General features: G+C 42.9%; 1 protein-coding gene and 1 long non-coding RNA gene across 5 annotated transcripts; one reads left to right on the top strand and one right to left on the bottom strand.

Moving 5' to 3' along the window:
* Window positions 1–12: 12 nt before the first annotated feature.
* LOC147796484 (uncharacterized) lies at window positions 13–4,562 on the top strand. The gene is made up of 2 exons (XR_015427992.1): window positions 13–292; window positions 433–4,562. It is a non-coding gene; the product is annotated as an uncharacterized LOC147796484 (long non-coding RNA).
* Window positions 4,141–18,613, bottom strand: LOC110979008 (neprilysin-1-like). 4 transcript variants are annotated; one of them, XM_087147246.1, is made up of 23 exons: window positions 18,468–18,613; window positions 13,534–13,714; window positions 12,941–13,063; window positions 12,247–12,408; window positions 11,820–11,903; window positions 11,439–11,659; window positions 10,859–10,930; window positions 10,699–10,761; window positions 10,096–10,212; window positions 9,712–9,777; window positions 9,315–9,451; window positions 8,367–8,589; window positions 7,920–8,018; window positions 7,483–7,560; window positions 6,941–7,044; window positions 6,470–6,531; window positions 6,107–6,158; window positions 5,886–5,953; window positions 5,427–5,557; window positions 5,149–5,214; window positions 4,953–5,039; window positions 4,463–4,539; window positions 4,141–4,277 (listed from the first exon to the last, which is right to left on the bottom strand). In XM_087147246.1, exons 2-23 carry the CDS (start codon window positions 13,667–13,669, stop codon window positions 4,178–4,180), a joined length of 2,328 nt encoding a protein of 775 aa, XP_087003372.1. In that variant the 5' UTR covers window positions 13,670–13,714; window positions 18,468–18,613; the 3' UTR covers window positions 4,141–4,177. The 4 variants fall into 4 exon arrangements, with proteins under 4 accessions (XP_087003372.1, XP_087003374.1, XP_087003375.1 ...); XM_087147248.1 differs by lacking the exon at window positions 18,468–18,613 and adding an exon at window positions 16,169–16,479; XM_087147249.1 differs by lacking the exon at window positions 7,483–7,560.
* Window positions 18,614–19,605: the final 992 nt, after the last annotated feature.

Here is a 19,605-nt window from a genome sequence, read left to right as displayed (position 1 = left end):
GTTGATGATGGCCATTCAAGTAGTGCGCATGCACCGAAAAGGTGCCTAGTTACACTTAGCAACAAGCGGCCCTTGCATTTTGCGTTCTTCGTGGAAACACTATCCATAACATTTTGCGGCCAATTAATTGAATTGCTAACAAAGTTGACACTGTGAGTAAATTAAGGATTTACTTGCAGTCATGATTTTAATTGTGTTGGCTTGTCGTCTTAAAAATGTTGGATTTGTGAAGCCTAGCTGTGTCTGGAAACTGTCCTCACATCCCACGACATCACAGCTGTGCCTTAGTCAGGTACGAAAACTGTTCACATTTTCCCTTTCTTTGTTCTTTGCTCTTTGGGATGCGTTGCTCTTTAGGCAATGATTTGACTGTTCAGTTCCATGACTGCTTTTCTATTGTTTCTTTGTTTCCTTTCATTACATGTGCTTTAGGTCTAAATCAGGGGAACGAGTGGGCATGCTTGAGTGTACCCCAGTATGCAAGACTGGCAAGTTTGACGGAGGGTCGAGGGGAAGGGTTAGCGTAGCGGTTCTTTCCTCGCTTTGCACCAATGAGGCCCGGGTTCGAGTCCCGGCTTGGCCCAGGCTTTAAGTGCATTTGGTTTCCAGGCCACACTCGCTCTCGCACGTTTTCTCCGGGTACTCCGGTTTCCTCCTGCCTCTAAAACTGGACCTTCTTCCTAACTCCGTAATGTGATGCTGATTAATAAAGTGTATGAATAAACGTTTAGTTATTGGCGCAAATGGTCTGAGTAGCTGGAAGCGCCATTAAAACAATAACGTAGTGTAGATAATGCTGGACAGATTTTAAAGCAGTATAGGTGGATGTGCAAGACATCTACATGTTGTGTGAGATTTATTGTGAGCGCTGCCCTGCCGCAGAGCGCTGATTTTGCCGTCTCAGCCAACGCCCTGCTTTCCAGCACAAACAATATTCTGGTCTGTGAAGTGTAGCACATTGCAGAGAAAGACTACATACGTCAGCAATCGTACGTTTACTCATTTTCATGCAGTGAACTTGGTCTCTATTGTGAGCTATGAACTTCATTCGAAAATTATCCTTGTGAAGAATCCGTTTATCAGAAGTTGAGATTTCAGGTGGACCATTTTCTTGTTTGCTTTGGTGTTATTTTTATAAATAACAGGTGGCCCAGGTCGGTACCCGAAACATTACCACTGGGAGTAGAGGGCATACATAGCCAGAGAACAACTGAGGTCGGAGGCCAGCTTTTGTTCTGGCTCTGGACATCTAGAGGAGCATCTTCGGGGATAGGAGTTACACCGCTGGAGGCTCGTATATGGACGTGGGCTGTGTACCCGAAGAGCACATTGAGGGAACATTGATACAAGAGTGTTTTAATTAATTTTTTTTATTGAACCTGGAGTTAATTCTTGTGTTCTGTACAGCATATTTAGGCGACTGTGACACCATCAAATCCCATGAAAACCTCGTTTTTTATTTTCATTTCGCTATTTATCATGCAAATCATGGAACACTTTCAAAAATACAAGAAGATAAAATTTCAAAAGAGCCCGAATTTCACACTACATCGGGAATACTACCCTCTCTCTTTTTATCCTTCAGGCGACTACACAATATACTGAAATCTGCGCATTCGTTTATCTAAAATCTGGCCCTTTTGGACTGATCAAAAAGATAATTGTGAAACCCGTTCAGCCAGTGAGTAGCAAGCCTGCATTTTTAATAATGGACGACGGAAATCACGGAAATCAGTTTTAACACCTAAGTTATTTTATTTCAGATTTTTCAGCTGACCACCAAAATTAAATGTACCAGAAATTCCGCTCTAATAACATAGTTAATTGACTCAAACCTTCGTGGCCTTTAGACAATTCCGAAGAATCGCCATTTTTACAGTCAGGGCCGTCACTGACTCACGCACTCAGCGCGAGTGCGCATTTCAGCAGGTCACGACACCTTATTGGCCTCAGAATGCGCGCATACTGCGTACCAGGTGCGTGTGAACAAGATGGCCCCACAGTAATGGTTTCTAATCCTGGTCACCGGGTTTGTCTGCAAGGCTGTTGTTAATCTCCTGCTTCAGGATCAGAGAGAGTGCAAATATCTGCACTGCCATTGTGTGAATGCTGTAGTCTATAAAACAGGAACTCCTAAGCTGCAATGCAAAAACGCTGGTGTAAATTTAACACCCGGGTATATACGATAACACCTGGCTGATGAAAGTACCTAGGTTCTATAGATTAACCAGGACGGACGCCATTTTTAGCTTTATATCACCGATATCGGCCGTAGCTTAAAGCCGTCCGGAAAAGGCTTCAAATATTGCAACCGACATCTAGGGTTTTGGAGCTAGATTGGAACTGAGGAAACCAGAATACAATGAATTTATCTTCCAAAAATCAACACGAGAGAATGAAGAGGCACTTTCTGTCCCCAACCAACAGGGCGGATTTCTGAAACACGCAAAGTCAAATTTTGTGGTTGTGTTGGGTTGATGTAAACTGGCATCTTTGCAGCCCAAATGTATCAAAACGAAGAGTTTTGATGACGTGCAGAAAGCACAATATTATACAGTAATCTCTAAGATGCATAAACCTGAAATCTTTCTCTTAGCTGGTCAAAATATTTGTGAGATTTGTTCCGAAACGAAGGAGTATGAGACGTTTAAGGTCGAGAAGAACGTAACTTGTGAGGCATACTTGTGCGGTGTACACTCGCACTCCCGTGCAGTGGCAACAGACTATTCATACGTTACACAGAATAACGCGGTCGGCGTGTGAGTACCCAGACCTGAATCGTGGGCTGAATAGTACGGAAGCGTATAAGGGCTACTTGTAAAAAAACAATTTAGAATTACCGCAGGCTATCTCGCAGCGGGGAGTTATTCAGTCGCGTGAAATTGAAATCCCGCCGCTTCAAGTACTTCAGCAGGATGGATTGCAGTGAAATTGGGTTTCAGATTACTTTAAACAAAGCTTGATTCAACCAAGCTTGATTTCCAACACATACACACAAAAGGAAATCTCTTTTGGGGTATGAATTTCCATAGTCGGAAGTGGAATAGACAACTTTGACTGCCCAGTAGACTGCCTGCTGAAAGGATTACGGTGCCTTTTCATTTATACTTTATATAATCCTATTTACATGACGCCGCGAGGGGGAGACCCTGAAAAGATTAGAAGAAAGAGAAAACATCTAAAGAAAATTAAAAATGGAATAGAACATAATTATTTGCTTGATAAAAATAAAAAATCGACACTCTTCCCGCAGTTAAGTATTATTTTTTTAACTAGATAATGTGCCCCCCAAAAAAAAAATTCTGGCGACGCCCACGCATATATTTAGCCGATGTGTATTGTCTTTTCATACCAAACCTCGTTGTTGATATCACTGTAATAGGCCTATTGACATTTGTTGTGATGTAGGAGATTTCAACAGGCGAAAACAAAAATGAGGTGAAGGTGAAAGTGAAACTAACACACACTTTTTCCTCAATTGGATTGAAATCCCAGGCTCTTTGACCTCACATCCATGTGTTCAGTTGTCACAAACCACCCATACCGCGCAGAACTTATGGGATGGAGTTTATATTAACATTTGAACACGGGTCGACTCTTCCGGCTCGGTGCGCATGAAACGCGTGCACTATATTTGGAGATTAGAGTAACCTAAAATGCTTTGAGCGTCCAAAGCTGCGAGGTTTTCCATGTTTTTGATATCTATTTTAAGTTCTATAAAATAATAAATTTCGACTGATGAAAGTTCAAATGAAACTTTCAAGTCCACTTGCTTCTGTTTGGCACTCGGAAAATGTAGAAAGGAATTAAAAACAGTTTACCACTCACCTGAATGTGGAAATTCACACCACAAGATAAGATTTCATTTTCTTTTCCGTTGGAAAACAAGGTTTGTTGAAATGTAACATCCTTTTTGTTCCAATTAGTAAATTAAAACCAAATCTAAATGTATTTCACCCTAAATATACATTTGAAAACGGCGCCCTGAATAGGACTTGTGAAACTATTGAAATATTCGCTGCGGCAGGACATCAATTAATTGTGAAGCTAAACAGGTAATTTTTAGTGATGTTCCACTGCCCTGCAATAACACCTTTATCTGACTATACGCAGAATCATAATAATTCAGTTCGAACACACTTTTGAGGTCATGTCTTCTTCGAAGAGCTCTAGCTCTTTACCATACCCTGCATTTGACGTCTGGGTTCATGTAGCTTCCGGCAGGGCAGCTGAATGCGGCGTTGAACGCCTCATTGTTCTGCAGCGAACCGATGGCCCTGTCAAAAGACAAGGAACCGCCGAACATGAATGTTATTTCTACTGCATTTTTAAAGTCAAGGATGTAGGCAACAGCTAGTTGACTGACATTTTTGGTATGATTTTAGTACACTTTGGCAATAAAAAAGTGTTTTATTGTAACGATGAGATGAAGATCGGGAAAGGATGCTGTTTTTTTACAAACCTGTATCTGCCAGGACTGTGTACATTAGTGTCGATGTAAACATCTGCTCCTTTGGGCGTGAATACAGTGCAATAAATCTTGAATTAAAAAAAATAGCAAAGGGAGTTGGAATTGCACAAATTAAGTCATTTTAATTATCGATCATAGTGTTTGCTTATAAACCCAGCGAATTATTTTTGAGTACAAACTTACATATCGGCCTTATCTGTTCTTCCAAAAATAGCATCCTGTGCAGTTACGATTAACACATGTTTCACCTTGCAAACCAACCTGTTCTGTTATACGCCACTCCTTAACTTTAACCCCCCCCCCAAATGTTTTTAAAAGAAATAATAATCAACATAATAAAAGCTGTTTTAATTCCGTTATTCTCTCGTGAAATCAAATGGCCACTAGTTATATATCTTATATCAAGGAAAGGATGTGGTTAGATGCGATTAAAGTAATCAGACAATATCGAGTGGTATTGAGAAAAACGTGTACGCTCTACCTGGGAAAATGACAGAAAGAACATCTGCTCTTGGGTGAAATCGATCCCGGGAAGACGAGGCCCCTCGGGCATTTTGTCCGTGTATGCCTTTCATAAAGGAGATGCAAAAAAAGAGCAGTAATACCACTGTAGGACAGTTAAGGTTGGCAACGGTGATATACAAATTGGCAAGTTAATATTATACTACGTCTAATACCTCGTAGGATACTCGCAGACCTCCGTTATCGGCAATGTTTTCGCTTTGTGTCTTTTGCCCGTTGAGCTGTAAAGAAATAGAAAGGGTGAGCAGATTTCGGTCTATGCTTTCCTGCCTTTTCCTGCCGCCCAGTTTTATACACACAAATGAGTTGCTGTTTTTTGAAAGACTGTGGCAAAAAGAGAGGCTTTCCTGTAAAAGTAAAGACAGGCTCCACACACATGTATCCAAAATAGTACGCAGTTGATATTTGCAGATGAGAATAAAGCAAGACGTGCGCTTCTGTTATTTTCAGGCATGACGAAATCGGAGTACTGGTCGATGATGCACTGAGATTCCTCCTTGAAACTATCGGAAGACCGTTGAGTCCACCACGTTCTGTAGTTGCCGTCTTTGTCGTACCTTCTCCCTGCATGGAAAGACAAACCCTTCCTAATATGAGGCACGTCTTGGAAACATTTACCGATCAGTGAGTGAAGCTTTAATACAAATCCCTTCTCCCATTGTAATGCAGGGTTATTTGCGGTATCCTTCAATGTGGTAAAATGAAAAAAAACCTTGAAATCTGCCGTATAAACCTGTTTGGTATTCCAAGAGCCAAGAGCCACAGCATCACCAAAATGAAGCGCGTTGGAGGTTATTGGGGAACAGTGGGCAGCTGCACATGCACTAAGTTGGAGCTCACTCCCTCAAATGACCTCCCTAACAAGTCAACTAGATACCAATAGATCACTTACCAATGTTATTAAAACCGTGCATTATCTCATGTCCAAGAACAACACCGATGCCACCGTAATTGGAATACCTAAACAGAAAACTAATATTGGTTAGCATGCCCCGGAAACCCACTTGTCTTAATTGGTACAGGCAGTTTGCATAACTGCTGGGACGCGTGAAGAACTGCAGAAGATGCCTCATTAGTAAAACAAAAACCAAAGATGCCGTTGTTGTTGCTTACCAAGGCAGGTCCTTATGGTAGAGAGGCGGTTGAAGGATGCCAGCCGGGAGCACTGCCGAAATAACACAATAAGAACCTCGTCAGAGAGACTGGAAGGCTCTGTTGACACTTGGTTTGATTGTTTAGTTTGTTGGTTGAGTACACGTAATAGGCTGGCTTGTGGAAAGCCTGTTCGGTGGCTATAGAAGTCTAAGTGATGTGGTTGTTTAAATTTAATCTGTCTGTCAAATGATTGTAAATAAAACTGACTAGAGAATGGCAGGTGTTTACATTTCTCCATTTATGGGAAGAGGGTCGCACTAGTTTTTTGGTTTGGTTTTTTTTTTCATTTGTTTGTTTCAGTTATGAAACAACATAGCTTACAGACTCCGTTTCTAGTGTAACTGTAGTACGCGTTGACATCAGCAGGCCCAGCGAAAGACCACCTTCCAACAGAATATACAATACGAGAGAGATTCAAAGTAGTGCGCCTCCAAGAGTTTGTGACGCGTTGGCCAATCACAGTGCGCAAAATCTGTCAATCCATTCCAAACGCGCATTGGGTCGACAGATTTCGCGCATTGTGATTGGCTAACGTGTTGCAAACTCTTGGAGGCGCTCTATCGTAAAACGCCTGTATTCATTTGATATTCAGAAGTTAGTAGACTGTAAACTAAACCTGTACTTCCAGCTTCCTTTAAACATGCTACCAATAGGCTTAATTAATTTAAGTCTTTCCATAAAGTACTTTGACAACTGGTTATGCAACAAAAATCATAATCATTAGCAAAATGGCAGATACCACACAGTGCATCTAGAAACTTCCACCGAAATTCCTCATCACATAATACTCACAGCGAGTTCTCCACATTTTTACGCAAGAGTGCCAACTCGCGCCGAGAGGTCCACTCGCGGTACCTGAGGCTGTTCTTGAAATATTCATCTTCCTCGGCAGTTAGCTATGAGAGGATCATAATATATTGGATTGCTGTATATCAGATAGCCGCAATAAGGCTGGAAATCACGCAGGAGCTCTCCTTTAATGACTAAAAAGAAGATATTCTTTGGTAACGCTCCTACCCATATTACATATCTTTAAAAGAGAGACGGGAAAGTCGATAAAAATATTATTATCACTGTAGTGTATCATCAAACTAGGGCAAATGTAGAATATCAATAATGGTTCAGATTTAACTTCTCTGACTGACATTCTATGAAAATGCATTACTGCCCCACATTCAAGCCACCAATTGGGCTAACCCGATGTAGATAAAAGAGGTCACAACACTCGCTTATTTCCTCCAGATGCCCAAAGGCCTAAACATCAGCTTTGTAGGGAATGCATGAGCACGATCGTCTGGTGTGAGAATACCTTGAACGTGACTTCTGCTACTTACATTGGCATACTCTGCGTCGAGATTAGTGTTGTGCTTAATCCACTCCGGATAACCAATTTCGACAGTCATTGCATCTACCTGTTTGTACACGTTCATAATGACAGATTTGTATGACCGATGCATGCCGGCATTTATGAAATTGACAAACCTAAGGTAAGTGCAAATTGATCTGGTCGTGAGTATAAAAATGATCTGGCCGGCAAACGGGTCTGACGTGCCGTGAAAGATGCACATTCCAGCCCCAGAAGTCAAATCTTTCTTGGTACAAAAGACAGGTTTATTGGCGTGACACACAAGAAGTTTATGTAGCATTTGTCACAAGGTGTGCTGGGAAACAGCACGTTGTGATTTAATTCATTGCATTCCATGATGCACCCTTTACTGGGAACTGATCCTTAATTAACCTCTGACATGACCTTCGTGAGCTTTGAACTGACCTTTTCCGCCGTGGCGCTTTTATCTTCCTTCTGGAGCCAGCCATTCGTCGCCAGCAGCGACGAGAAAGCCTGCTGCAGAGTGCGAAACATATTCAGTGCCTTTCAAAACAGGAGAAAGTCACGATAAAATAGATTTATTTATCGTGAAACTTATCGTTCGACTAGTTGCGTTACGCGCCATGTGTGTCAGTTGTCTCGGCTGAGGATGGGGCGTCCCAACTGCAGTAGTATGACCAGTCTAACTACATTAATAGGATTGTGGTCTCTAAACCAGGCCACTCTCTAATGCTGTCCACATTAATTTGACTGAGAAATACGTGCTGGTGTGTTAGGTCTGAGGCGGTCCAATCAAGTGTTTTTGTCACGTTGGTGAAAAACTATAAGCATCAGGTGCGAATTAAACACCACTGTTTCGACAATTTACTGAAAAAACATAATGTGCTACACCTTGCGTTTGGTGTCTTCAGGGAAGTGTTCGTCTACGTACATCCTCCCGCTGATGAATTTGTATTGGTCGTTAACGTTCGAGGCGCACGTCTTCCAGCGGGCCGTGGTGGCTACGGTGCCGTTTACGCTCTGGAGGAATTTCCGTCGGATGACCAGGAACGTCTCGCCCATGAAGGGCACCATTCGGCTGACAAGCCGCCATATCATGTAGTTGGCTTTGACTCTGAGGGTGCAAATGTTTTGAATCCAAACTTTCTTTGAACTTGTCCGAGAGAGATAACGGTGTCTTTTTGGAGGTGATATGGCAAAAGGGGTGAAAGATGAACAATGATTTAAAGAAGAACCATGGCTTTGGGATAGAAGTGAATTCAATTTCGAGAAACGATCGAGAGGAATTTGCATCTAAAGTTACAGTTGGTTGAGCACTCATTGACACTTAAGATACTGCGAATAGCTCTGATTTCGGCAACGCTGCAATGCTTGGTAAAGTCAGTAAAATTGAGAGCAGAAGTGTACACGGACCCGATTGTTGAAGTCAGATCAAAATGTTCATGCCACGAAATCGCAACTGTTGAACAGTCTTCAACCAGGGCGTTCTGTGACGTTAAATTCGCTTAGCTTTTTCGTTCGCGGTGGACCAGCCTTTGACTCATCGTTCAACTAACTCGAAATACGTATAGTGCCAAAATCGAGGCGTACGTTCAGTTCAGCAACGAAAGCATTACAATGTTGAGCACATCCACCCATTAAGCAAATGGGACCAAGAGAGGGCGCAAATTTCCCAGCAACGGAGGCTCCTTTCGTGGATACTGCACTTGGCTGGTTCACGAACGACTATGAAACGCACGTTGCGTCGTTGTACAAGCACAATAAGCACTCCCTCACCAGCGTGGCTTTGAGGGGGTGCTCAGCTAAAGGCGATTAGTCTGTTAATGATTCGTTTCGTACCTGTTGTCTTGGTCCCTCAGCCACACTGTGACGTTGGAGATGTAGTTAGGGTTGTAATTGACGATGGGCTCGTCACCGGTAACGCCTGGATCGACGCTCCCTGGTAACATCAGCTGGTAAAGACGCACCCAGTCAATCTGAAACACAAGTTGTTCCTCAAAAGGTGCAGGTGTAGCAAGATTCAGACCCGATCAGGAGTGCAGTTGTTTAATTACAGGCGAAAGTTTAACAAGGCAAAAATGTTTACGAAAGGTTACCTGACAACTAACTTTTCCACATGCCTTAAAATTATACAGCTCCTCTTGTGTGTTTAGAACCGTATATCGACTGATTTTTTCTTTCTTTCTGAGCATTCCAATCTGGCAAAAAGTTCAGAGGTTTCATTATGACGCCTTACCAGATTCATGCCAATTTCTTCAAGAGTGGTCATGACCCTGTCAAAGTCTGGGTGTTTAACAGTCAACTGTGGGAATAGTAAAACAAACTGGATAACAGATTAAATACTGGTATACTCATTGCCGAAATAACGTGTGCATAAAATAACTTTTTAACCGAGGCATAATATTAGGCACCAATTATCGTACAAGTATTGAGGGTGTACAAAAACATTTGAACAACTTTCAGCGTCGAAAACAATGTTCTCTATTCAGCCGTTGATTCCCCATGGGGTTCTAAGCTCAAGAACATGAAAATGTTATTAACTGTTAGGAAAATGTTATTAAAATATTGTCTCAAACATATTTAATCTTTCTTCTCATCAAATAAAAGGAATATGGAATACATTTGCCATGGTTGATTCGAACTCAATCAGATCTATCATGTCCCGTGTTGCAACTGTCTCGTTTGCTCCAAGCGCCACAGCAATGTCGATCAGGTACTGGAGATAGGCTTTCCTCTCCTAAAAAATGTAAGATTGACTATTTAAGATCTTGAAGCCCATGTCAGGAATTCTGATGCACAGAATATTGCTGAATACATTGGGAACCATTCGGCAGCGTTAGACGAGCATTGTATGACGGTGACTCTTTGTTCGCCAGTATGTTGTTTGCGTTTTGCCAAGAATTACACTTTTTAAGCCGTTGGAACTTATTCAGTCAATAACATGTCCTTGCCCATCGCCTTTGTGGCATACAGTGTATATGCAACATGCACGAAAGTGGGTGCACAAATCCTCCTGGTTGCTACTCAACAACCAACTGCAATATATCTGCTTCCCTTTGTTTTCGGTATTTCTCCTTCGTTTTCCTTTTTCTTTCAAAAGACCTGAGTACAGGATCTCCCTGTCCGTTGCTCCGCCTTGCTCACTTGCCTGCCATCGAGTTCTGAGCTGGTATAGTTATCTTGTAAATGGTGATATGAAAATCATGAGAAAATCCCGGCTTACACTGGAATACTTGTCATCAAAAAGCATCGTCCCGTCATAACCGGCATCATCGGTACCGTCTAGCTGTCGAGGGATGAATGAAATATTAGTGTTGGCCACAATATGGGCAATGTAAGGCTTGTTTTGAGATGTCCTACTGCACGTGCACAGTCTCTCTTACCATAGGATGAACTCCCGGCCAATGCCTCTTTTCAATATCGAACTTGGGTACAACGAAATCGGGTACGTACGCCTGTGGATCGAAAATATTGTGAGGAGTAAAGATTGCGAAAGCTTCAGACCTTTCCGTCCTGTATATCGAGACTGTCTTAAGGGATATCACTGTTTGACAGTATTCTTTCTCTACGGGAGACTTTGAGACGCTTGGTGGCGGCAGACACAACGGTCTTTTGGTTGACGTGCGCATGCGCGTGCGGTTCTAGGCATGCGCTTTAGTTCTAAGTTGGCGTACAGCTACAGAAAAGGACCAGTTTGTCTACCGCCACCTTGCGTCTCAAAGTCTCACATTACTCGATTATCTTTAGAGGCTCAACTTTTGGAAGGAGGTATGAAGTATTCCAAGACGTATAAAGTACGGATTCTACCAATTGATTATCTAAGGGTTTTGCCTTGTTACCAAATGTTTAATAGACATTATATTACGCAAAGAATGGTACCAATTCGAGGATCCCACTTAATTGTGTGGCTTTTCACTAAGTGCACAAAATAACTAGCGTTCAATACATCCTCTAAAAACTCACATCCAATTTGTATTGGGCTGCATTGTCAGGATCAGGCCACGTGCCGGTAGCAACAAACAGCTGCACGCCGTATTTGCCCCTAATGTCGGCCCAAAGCTTCTCGAAGTCAAAGGCAGCTGGGTTCCAGTTCCCACCCGCTGGGTTATCTCCAACGACTGGCCAACCGCCGAGCGACGTCAGCAGGTCAGTCAGAGGTTTTACCCCAAGATTGTTGATGGTGTCTGTTGGGGGATGAGGCAGGTCATAGATAGACAAAATTCATGTTCCCAAAGTGACTGCGTTGGTAAGTAAAATGGAGGGGTTCCGTATACAATTTAAACTAGAGGCAAAAACTGTCTCTGCACTCGAAAATTCGGTAGCTTAATGGATGCGATAACTTACCCATGTCTTCGCAAGACTTGTAGTCATTTCTCACAATGTGATATGAGTCAGGCTCGCCGAGAGTCGGGCTTCGTCCGAATAAAACTGGTGTAAATAAAGGATCAAATGCATCATAGGAATTTATAATTATTTCAAATCAGTGCACGATCGAAAATAAGAAAGGGTGAGTGGAACGGTCTAGGTTTCAATGTATAGACCTTTCCTCAAAAGTTTGCAAAAGTATTCAGTAGCAACTCTGGCGTATTGTCACCAATGATGATGTCAGCAATGATGGTAACCAAACTTGCGTCAGAAATGAAAATGAGACTGCATATTACAAAGCTGACGTCAATCCCGCCCAAAATGTGCTTTGAACATTTAGTGAGAAGTAGAGGAAGAGGCAACAGAATAACAGTCTGCAACCTGATATGAATGTTTCATTATGTACCTCTCAGCCTTTCTGCCACGCCTTCTCTCAGTTTAGTCAACGTGGAAAATCGGGTCTGGTCCTCTGGAACCGTGTAGCGCTTAGTCCAACCGCCGCATGCGTAGTCGAAGAAATTGTCACAAGGCGCTTTGGTCTGATCCATGTTACTCAAATAAAGGTAAGCTGATCGAGGGAGAGAAAATAAGTCTTTGGCTTGTCAATGTCCACGTGGCTTATCCGTAGGGCTGGAACGCTGGGCTCAGACAATATCGATACGGACACCATAAATAATATGCACGCCTGCGCCCAAAGTACCCAGATGGGTTAAGATTCTATTTTTAAACTCAAGAGTGGGCTAAATTTTCTCCTTGGTGTAGCGTAAATTTGAAGTTCATCATCGATTACATGAAACTGAAAAAAACCTGGCATTTTAAAAGAAATTTAAAACTCTCTCCGAAGTCACAACTGTCATCACTGTGCAGCTCTGTTGCTTTTTTCTGGCAACTGAATCCAGCCTGAGATCTAAAGGATATATACTCCCTGCGTGGTATAGGCGCATCATTATGTATACATGTACATCAAGAGACCACTAGGGTATGCCCGACTGTGCCCATGTCATTTCGCCACCCCTGTCATTGATAGGTCTTCATATCTAAACATTCGTCATGTCTCGAATACCACCCTTTGTATCGCGCATGTGCCAACTATGTCTTACCGGAGTCATAGCACTGCTTTGTGGTGCAAATAGGACGCGAACCAGGTTCGTGTGGTTTACTGGTGCCTTTCATCAATTGCTCCAGCATGTTGGCAATGTGGTTTTTCTGTAGGGCGAACACAACTGTAAAAATAGGCCGGCAAAATCAATTAATTGAAGAAAAAAAATCAGGCAAGTTCAATGAGGCCGTTTTGACCTAATCTGCATCTTTTACATTAGGGCCAACCTATGTTGCCGCAGTGGATGGTCATGCATGACTGAAATTCCCCTATCTATGCATACGTAAATAGAGGTAACCCTAAAAGACTTTCGTATGAACTTTTCTGAAATCCAGGCTTACGCTCTAACTGCGGTGTGGCCTCAGCCGAAGAATTATTCAGCTTCTACTTATGCACCTTCTGTGACTGTGACTGAGAACCTGACAAATATAGCAGTATTGTCTCTAAAATAACGAGTGTAGACTTGAAACTGGGGTAGGAAAATACCGTTATGGAGGAAACCAAGATTTGATAAATGGGTCCATAAGAGAAGCGCCTGTGACTTTATGTAAGCTGACAGATTCAGGCAGGGTAGGGTTGGGACTTCATACTCACTAGTGGTGATCAGCAGGGCCACGGTGGTCGCTACGAATATTCCCGCCAGAAGAAAGGGAATCTTGCTGGGCGTCTTGGAAGTAACACCCTCCTCCAGAGCTAGCTGGGATTTAGAACCCGACCGCTTGCCTTCCATGGTTCTGGCAAGCTGTGATTGATGAAGCGGGAAAGAACATCCGACCTTAGAGGAGAAATCGGAGAAGTACACCCATGACTCCTTCTTCAAAAACTTCAGTCGTCCACGTCAATTTTTCATGTAGCATGAGGGACAGTGGAGAGATCCAAAAATCTTACATTAAAACGAGGACACAACTAAGGGGTAACCGTAAAACATCCAGTCAAAGTGTGCTAGGCCTACGACGTGAATGGTACAGAGGCGACCCGAAGGTCTTAGGACAGCATTCCACCGTATGGCAGTGTGGTCTCATCATTCCCTACTGTGATAAAGCAGAGACGATCTGGCGGTACGCATTTAGTCTAGTGCTTCCTCGTGTCTCAAGTGGCACGCTCATTGGTCTTATTGCAACTCTCATCAAAATTCCTGATATTACTGAAAACCGATCTGCAAAATGTAGATCGATTTTCAGTAAGCTCGCCACGGACACGGTCGCATGAAGTAGGAGCTGGGCAGTTCCTCGTGTGTCAAGCCTCGCTGATTTGGCAGTCTGTCTTTGGCATCGACTTTCCAGGAGGTCTGTATACACGGCTCAAGTTTGGCGTTTTCGGGTCGAAGGGTTTCGATGGTGGTTTTTCGTTTACAAGACGCTTTATGCTGAAAGAGTCTCATTTTGTATATGTCAATGGAATATTAACAAGCTTTAAGGGACTGGTTAGTGAATAGAGCTATTTGATTCAACTCTACCGATCGGGGTTTTTATGTAACTTGTTTACCACCCTGTCGTGGTACAATGTTAGCTTCTGCTAAAAAAAACCACCACGGCGTCTTCTCATCGTACTAAAGGTCATACACAGTGAAATGAGCCTCGGTAATCAACCGATGGCTCCCTACGAGATGGCTAAATTTTCTTTTCAAATACGGAGCAAGATCTCCTTATTCTCACCTGGCAATTTTAAGTTTCACTTTAAGGTCCCTTTTGAAATGTTGTCTTCCTGTTCTAGGAACAGTTTTTTGTAGCCGCGAGATCAAATACAGGTTTTTGTCGTCTCCGTTAGAGCTGGTATTATTTCATCAGACTTTTAAAGCCTACCAAAGTCTCCTTCTCGGTGTTACAAAAACAAGAACCAAACAGCGAGTAAGACCGAAAGACCCTGCCAAAGCGTGAAACGACGGTTAGGGCTATCACACTGAGTATGGCATATTATTCGAATGCGAAACCTTGCAGCGTGACAGAGTCTTTTCAATACGGTCCACGCAGTGAATGTTGCAGATTGAAAAGAGTCACTGGTGTATGAGTCATATACAGAGTCAAAACTGGAATGTGGACAGCGAGGTTCGTTTACAGGTTTCGAAAAAACAGGAAAAGAGTCAGTTCAATTCGTTAGTTTACAAGGTCTACGAGATTATGAAAGCAGTTTTGCATTTATGCACAAAATGTACAGGAAAATGATAGAAGCCATTATGCTTGCCCGAAAGACTTATAGGTAGTGTACACCATTTGTTTTTTGGTCGTAATTTCATAAAATTACGGTGTACGATATTCACTGCAACTTACATTCCGCTGACTTGTTTGAGTCAACTTCTCTGTGAAAAATCGACAAAAACAGCGCATCATTTTCAACGGTGAAATCGAAGTCCTTGTAATTTTTCTTGCGTAAAATCTATGAATTACAGGGCGTTCATAGTAAGCGAACAACATCCGCTGGGTCAAGGTGGGAAACAGGCAAGACATGTTCTCTTTCCCTTAAAAAGGAGCAGTTTTCAACAGCCTGAAGTAATCAGTGAATTTGCGCCTCTTCAACAAGGTAGCATTGCGGATTCATGAAAAACTTCATCCAGGAACGCTGAAACGAGTATCGGCCTGCATGATGATGCACGTGCGCGCACGATCGTGCTTATAATGACTACACTTTCACTTCAGTGTACACATCAATGGAAGTGTAGAAAATCCATTCTTTGTTGACTATACTAATAATTACAAGCAAAGAGGAAACTATGTCTTGAAACACGGGAGGGTTAACGTGCAGAAATCGTACTTTTGGTTGACGAAAATCCTTTCACGAGGCAGCTCGGATACAGCCACCATATTTCGACCATACTATTATGCTCTAGGGGTGATTTTAGTTCCCAAAGTTTTCGCATTAAGAAAAATCCCTTCCTTAAATAAAAGTTAACTTCACACTGATCCAATTTATTTCCTACTTTACACCTTACACGCAATTACCAATAATTTCAGTTAACAATGCGTTTGGTAAATTTCTGTCGGTGTATTTTTGGTTGCTTTAAGGTTTACTTTTCATTAAAGGAGACGCCAACAACATCGGCAAACACTACACACAAGAAATTTAGCGCCTTTTAAAGTATGCGTTCTGCGAATTAAGTGAAATAAAGTCTTAATCTTATACGATGGTCGACCCACCATCATGAAAAAGAGAACAAAATTTCTGTTTTCTCGAAAACTACAGCATTCACTGACGGAAATATTTTACAGACTGATTGAGACTGTTGTGTACTTACTTTCCAGTAAGATATTTCAGGATCATACGGTAGTCCGATTTGGGGGACTTTACCAATGGTGTACACTACCAAGCACGCTGTACAAATTTTTAATTTTTTTTCTTCTAAGCTTATCCATGTCAGGTCTCGTCCAACTTGAGCAAGCAGCACACTAGACAGAGTAGACTAGAGAGGCAATATATCCTTCCGTATAGCTTGTTTATCCTTCCATCATGGCTGCGTGCAACAACCAAACGCCACGGTAAATAATGCAAAGCGGGTTGGTTTCACCGGCCTTCGACAAGTTTTGCTTGTACATGTACTCACTGGCAAAGAAGTCTGTGCTGAAAAAATATGTCATCTGTGAGTGTGGGGCCCCTTGAACCGTGGACCGTATCGTCAACCCGTGTCCTGTTTTCAAGCCTGCTCGCAGGGCCTCATCAACCTTGACGGAGAGACGGTCAACTGGTTTGACAGCACTGACCTCAAAGTGCAACTTCACGTGCTTGAGTTCATTATCATTCATACCAACGATCGAACGAGCGAAAGAAAACGTCGTTTGGCTTTCTTATCTATAATCCGATCTATCGCGGCGGCCTTGGGCATAGACCTCAATCATACACGGTTTGTATGGGCGACCAACATTTGCGTGAATTTTATCCTTGTTCGATGCCTGGATCGGCCTCAGAAAGTTAACCCAAATTTAAAGAGGGTGGATTACTTTCATGAGTGTTATTAATTGTTAGAAGTATTATTTTATGCTTTAATGGCGAAGTGAAACATACCGAATAATAAGTACATGTACTACAAAACAGTTTTTGATTCGCTCGCCTTTTGTCAGTTTGCCCGTCAACGGTGTGCCAAAAGACGACCGTAGCCCAGAAACAAGGGAAGGTCTCCCTTGAGATCCATTTCGATCAACCAATATGCAAATTGGCTCGCCTTTTGAAGGACCTAAGGCTACCTGTTGACACAGTTACGACTTGTGTTTTCGCCTTGAACTCGTAACCCCCAGCTTTTCGTAGAAAGGGTAGCAAGCAAAACTATTGTAATGAGCCAACTGTGTTTACGCTCCTATTTTGTGCGGAAAAGCACCACCGCAACCCGTACTTCCTGATTAACGACGAGGCCTGTCTGAGCATGGGTAAGGAAGTCCAAACCATTTTCTGGCCTCCGCTTTTCCTTTTGTAAATTTGTACCGTGTGGTTAGTGCTTCTCCGATTAACTGACTGCATTGAACGTGATAATGTCTCGTGTTTACAAAGGCATGCATCAACCAGTACTCCAACCTGAAAGAGCTCGGGGCAGAATCCGCCCCCTCCCTTCGATATTTTTCAGATATCGCCGCAGTGCAGGAGTTGAGCCTCAAGGAGTATTAATCTTTGCGGTCATTTTGACACCATTTTTGCAAAAAATATAACACACCGTTCTCGGGCAGAGTGAATTTTCCGGGGACGGATAGCCAAAAATGCCGTACTTTTTATATGCTCGGTTCAGAAAAACTCGGGCGTGGCACATCCGAGTTCTTAAGGGCCGCCCCCTGGCTGTGAGATGGGTCAAAATAACCCGGCTCTTTTAGGGTCTAGGCGCTACACTATTATTATCCCTGCTCAGCGGGCCCATAAATACTGGTGAGGAACGTATCAGCTTTAAAGGACGCGTGTACAGTTCAATTCTGGCGTGAGCACTTATTAAACACGACACCATCTCTGCTCTCATAGGTACGCCCAAACCTCTGGGTGGAGAAAGGCAAGTCAGTAGAGGTAAAGTAACAGTCCAAGGTTCCAGACATGTAACCAACTCCCCCAACCCAGTGTAATAAGGGGGCTACATTACCTAACCACTAGGGCCACACTTCTTCACGCCATCGCCTCCATAGTGATGTATGAGATTTTGAGTAGCCAGTGAATCCGATAAGCCCTAGGTCGAGTGGTTACGACGTAGGATACAGGCACTATGTGGACAGCAAGGCGATTGGGTTCCCAATCATTCATGCATGTATTTTGTTCCCACAAACTTTCAGAAAAGATGTTGGTGCTTGTGAAATTGTTTTCGCGAAGGTCACGATGTGCCTCCATCTGCCGTACATCCAAACTCCGTCAGCAGCTATTTTTGGTTTTTCTCTTCATGGATTGACTGCCGCGATCAGAGCGAACGCGTTCGTCGGTCGCATCTGTTACACCTCTTGTAACCATACACACACACGATTAGTTCAAGGAGATTGTAATGGCTTTGTGTTGTCTCCTTCCGCCAGCTTCTATTTTCGGGTTGTTTGCACCAAAGAACGAAAATCGATGACAACTAAAACGTAAACTCTTACCTGGCTGCCAAACTACGTCTCCGGTGTCCAGGCGTGGAAGCATTTGCTTCGCGTGTAGGATTAGCAGGGTTTCACTCACCGTACCGTTCACAACCAAATCGTCTGATTGCGTTTACGAGGTGGGCGACGACCTGCGGAAACTTGTAAACAATTTCCTCACTTTTATAGCTCTGAGTGCTTTACAGTCTAAAGCGCCGAATTAAAGAGAACTAGAGAATGTTCCCATTGGTGGACATAACTCCGCCCACACCTGAGACAAAATAATCCTACGATTTATGGACCGCAGGTGAAGCAATCCCAAACCTGTTCAACGTTGCGTTAAAAGTTTGAGGATTAGGACTCTAAACCAAATGACGCGTGACGCGTTTGTCGCTCTCGAGTTCCATTTTTACGCTGTTTGCGCCGACGACGAAAGATAATTAAGACTAAAAGACCGCCTCTTTTGCGATGAAACTCTTTTGAAAAAAAAATGAATTCATTGTACATTATTATATATAATCCCTTCAAGGACAAGCTGTTACCCTTCAAAAGTTACCCCCTCTCCAAAAAATGTACCTTCCATCCCCATTTATCTTTCCACTGCCATGCCTACTGAGACCATTAAGCTCCATAGAACCGTGGCGTTACTTATAATGAAAGCTTTCTTCCATCGCGTTAGTGATGGTGTGGGACATGTGTATATCTACATGTTCCCCCAAAAACCTTCAGTGCACGATCATAAAGAAAAACTGAATGTACATGCCAATGGGACGGGAATCGGTTAAGGAGGTCTCCATACCCGATTCCATGGGTTTTCCTTTGAATGTTTTCGTGGGTTTCCAACTGTAAAACTGAACCTTCATTCTATTCTTTCTGTACAGGTTTCTTCAGGCTTTTGAGCGTATGCTGCAAGATATGGGGCGGAGAGAACGCCCCCCCCCCCGCCTTTGTTTTGGTCATTGTTTGATCGGAATCTCAGGACTTACAGACTTCTGGGGGATGTGTTAGGTAACAATAGTCTAGAGTGTGTATCGGGATTGGACATGTGGGGGGGGTACCATCAACCCCATATTGTGCACGATATCCTTTTGAGTGGATGGATGGTCAGTCTTTTGGGGATCTTTAGCAACGCCATGATAATAATAGTAATTTTTTTCGT

Source organism: Acanthaster planci, linkage group LG16 (genome assembly GCF_054643075.1).
Source record: "Acanthaster planci isolate LZ-2023a linkage group LG16, COTS_SCS, whole genome shotgun sequence".
Lineage (NCBI taxonomy): Eukaryota > Metazoa > Echinodermata > Asteroidea > Valvatida > Acanthasteridae > Acanthaster > Acanthaster planci.
The sequence above is the reverse complement of the archived record's forward strand: the minus strand, read 5'-3'. Positions and strand labels throughout refer to the sequence as shown.

Bases quoted from the DNA above. Each gene is read 5' to 3' on its own strand.
- LOC110979008 (XM_087147246.1), bottom strand. From the start codon at position 13,669: ATGGAAGGCAAGCGGTCGGGTTCTAAATCCCAGCTAGCTCTGGAGGAG. The intron at 11,904-12,246 runs GTACATAATGAA...TATTTACACCAG, and splicing joins CGTGGCAGAAAGGCTGAGAG to TTTTATTCGGACGAAGCCCG. The intron at 5,558-5,885 runs GTAAGTGATCTA...CTTTCCATGCAG, and splicing joins GCACGGTTTTAATAACATTG to GGAGAAGGTACGACAAAGAC.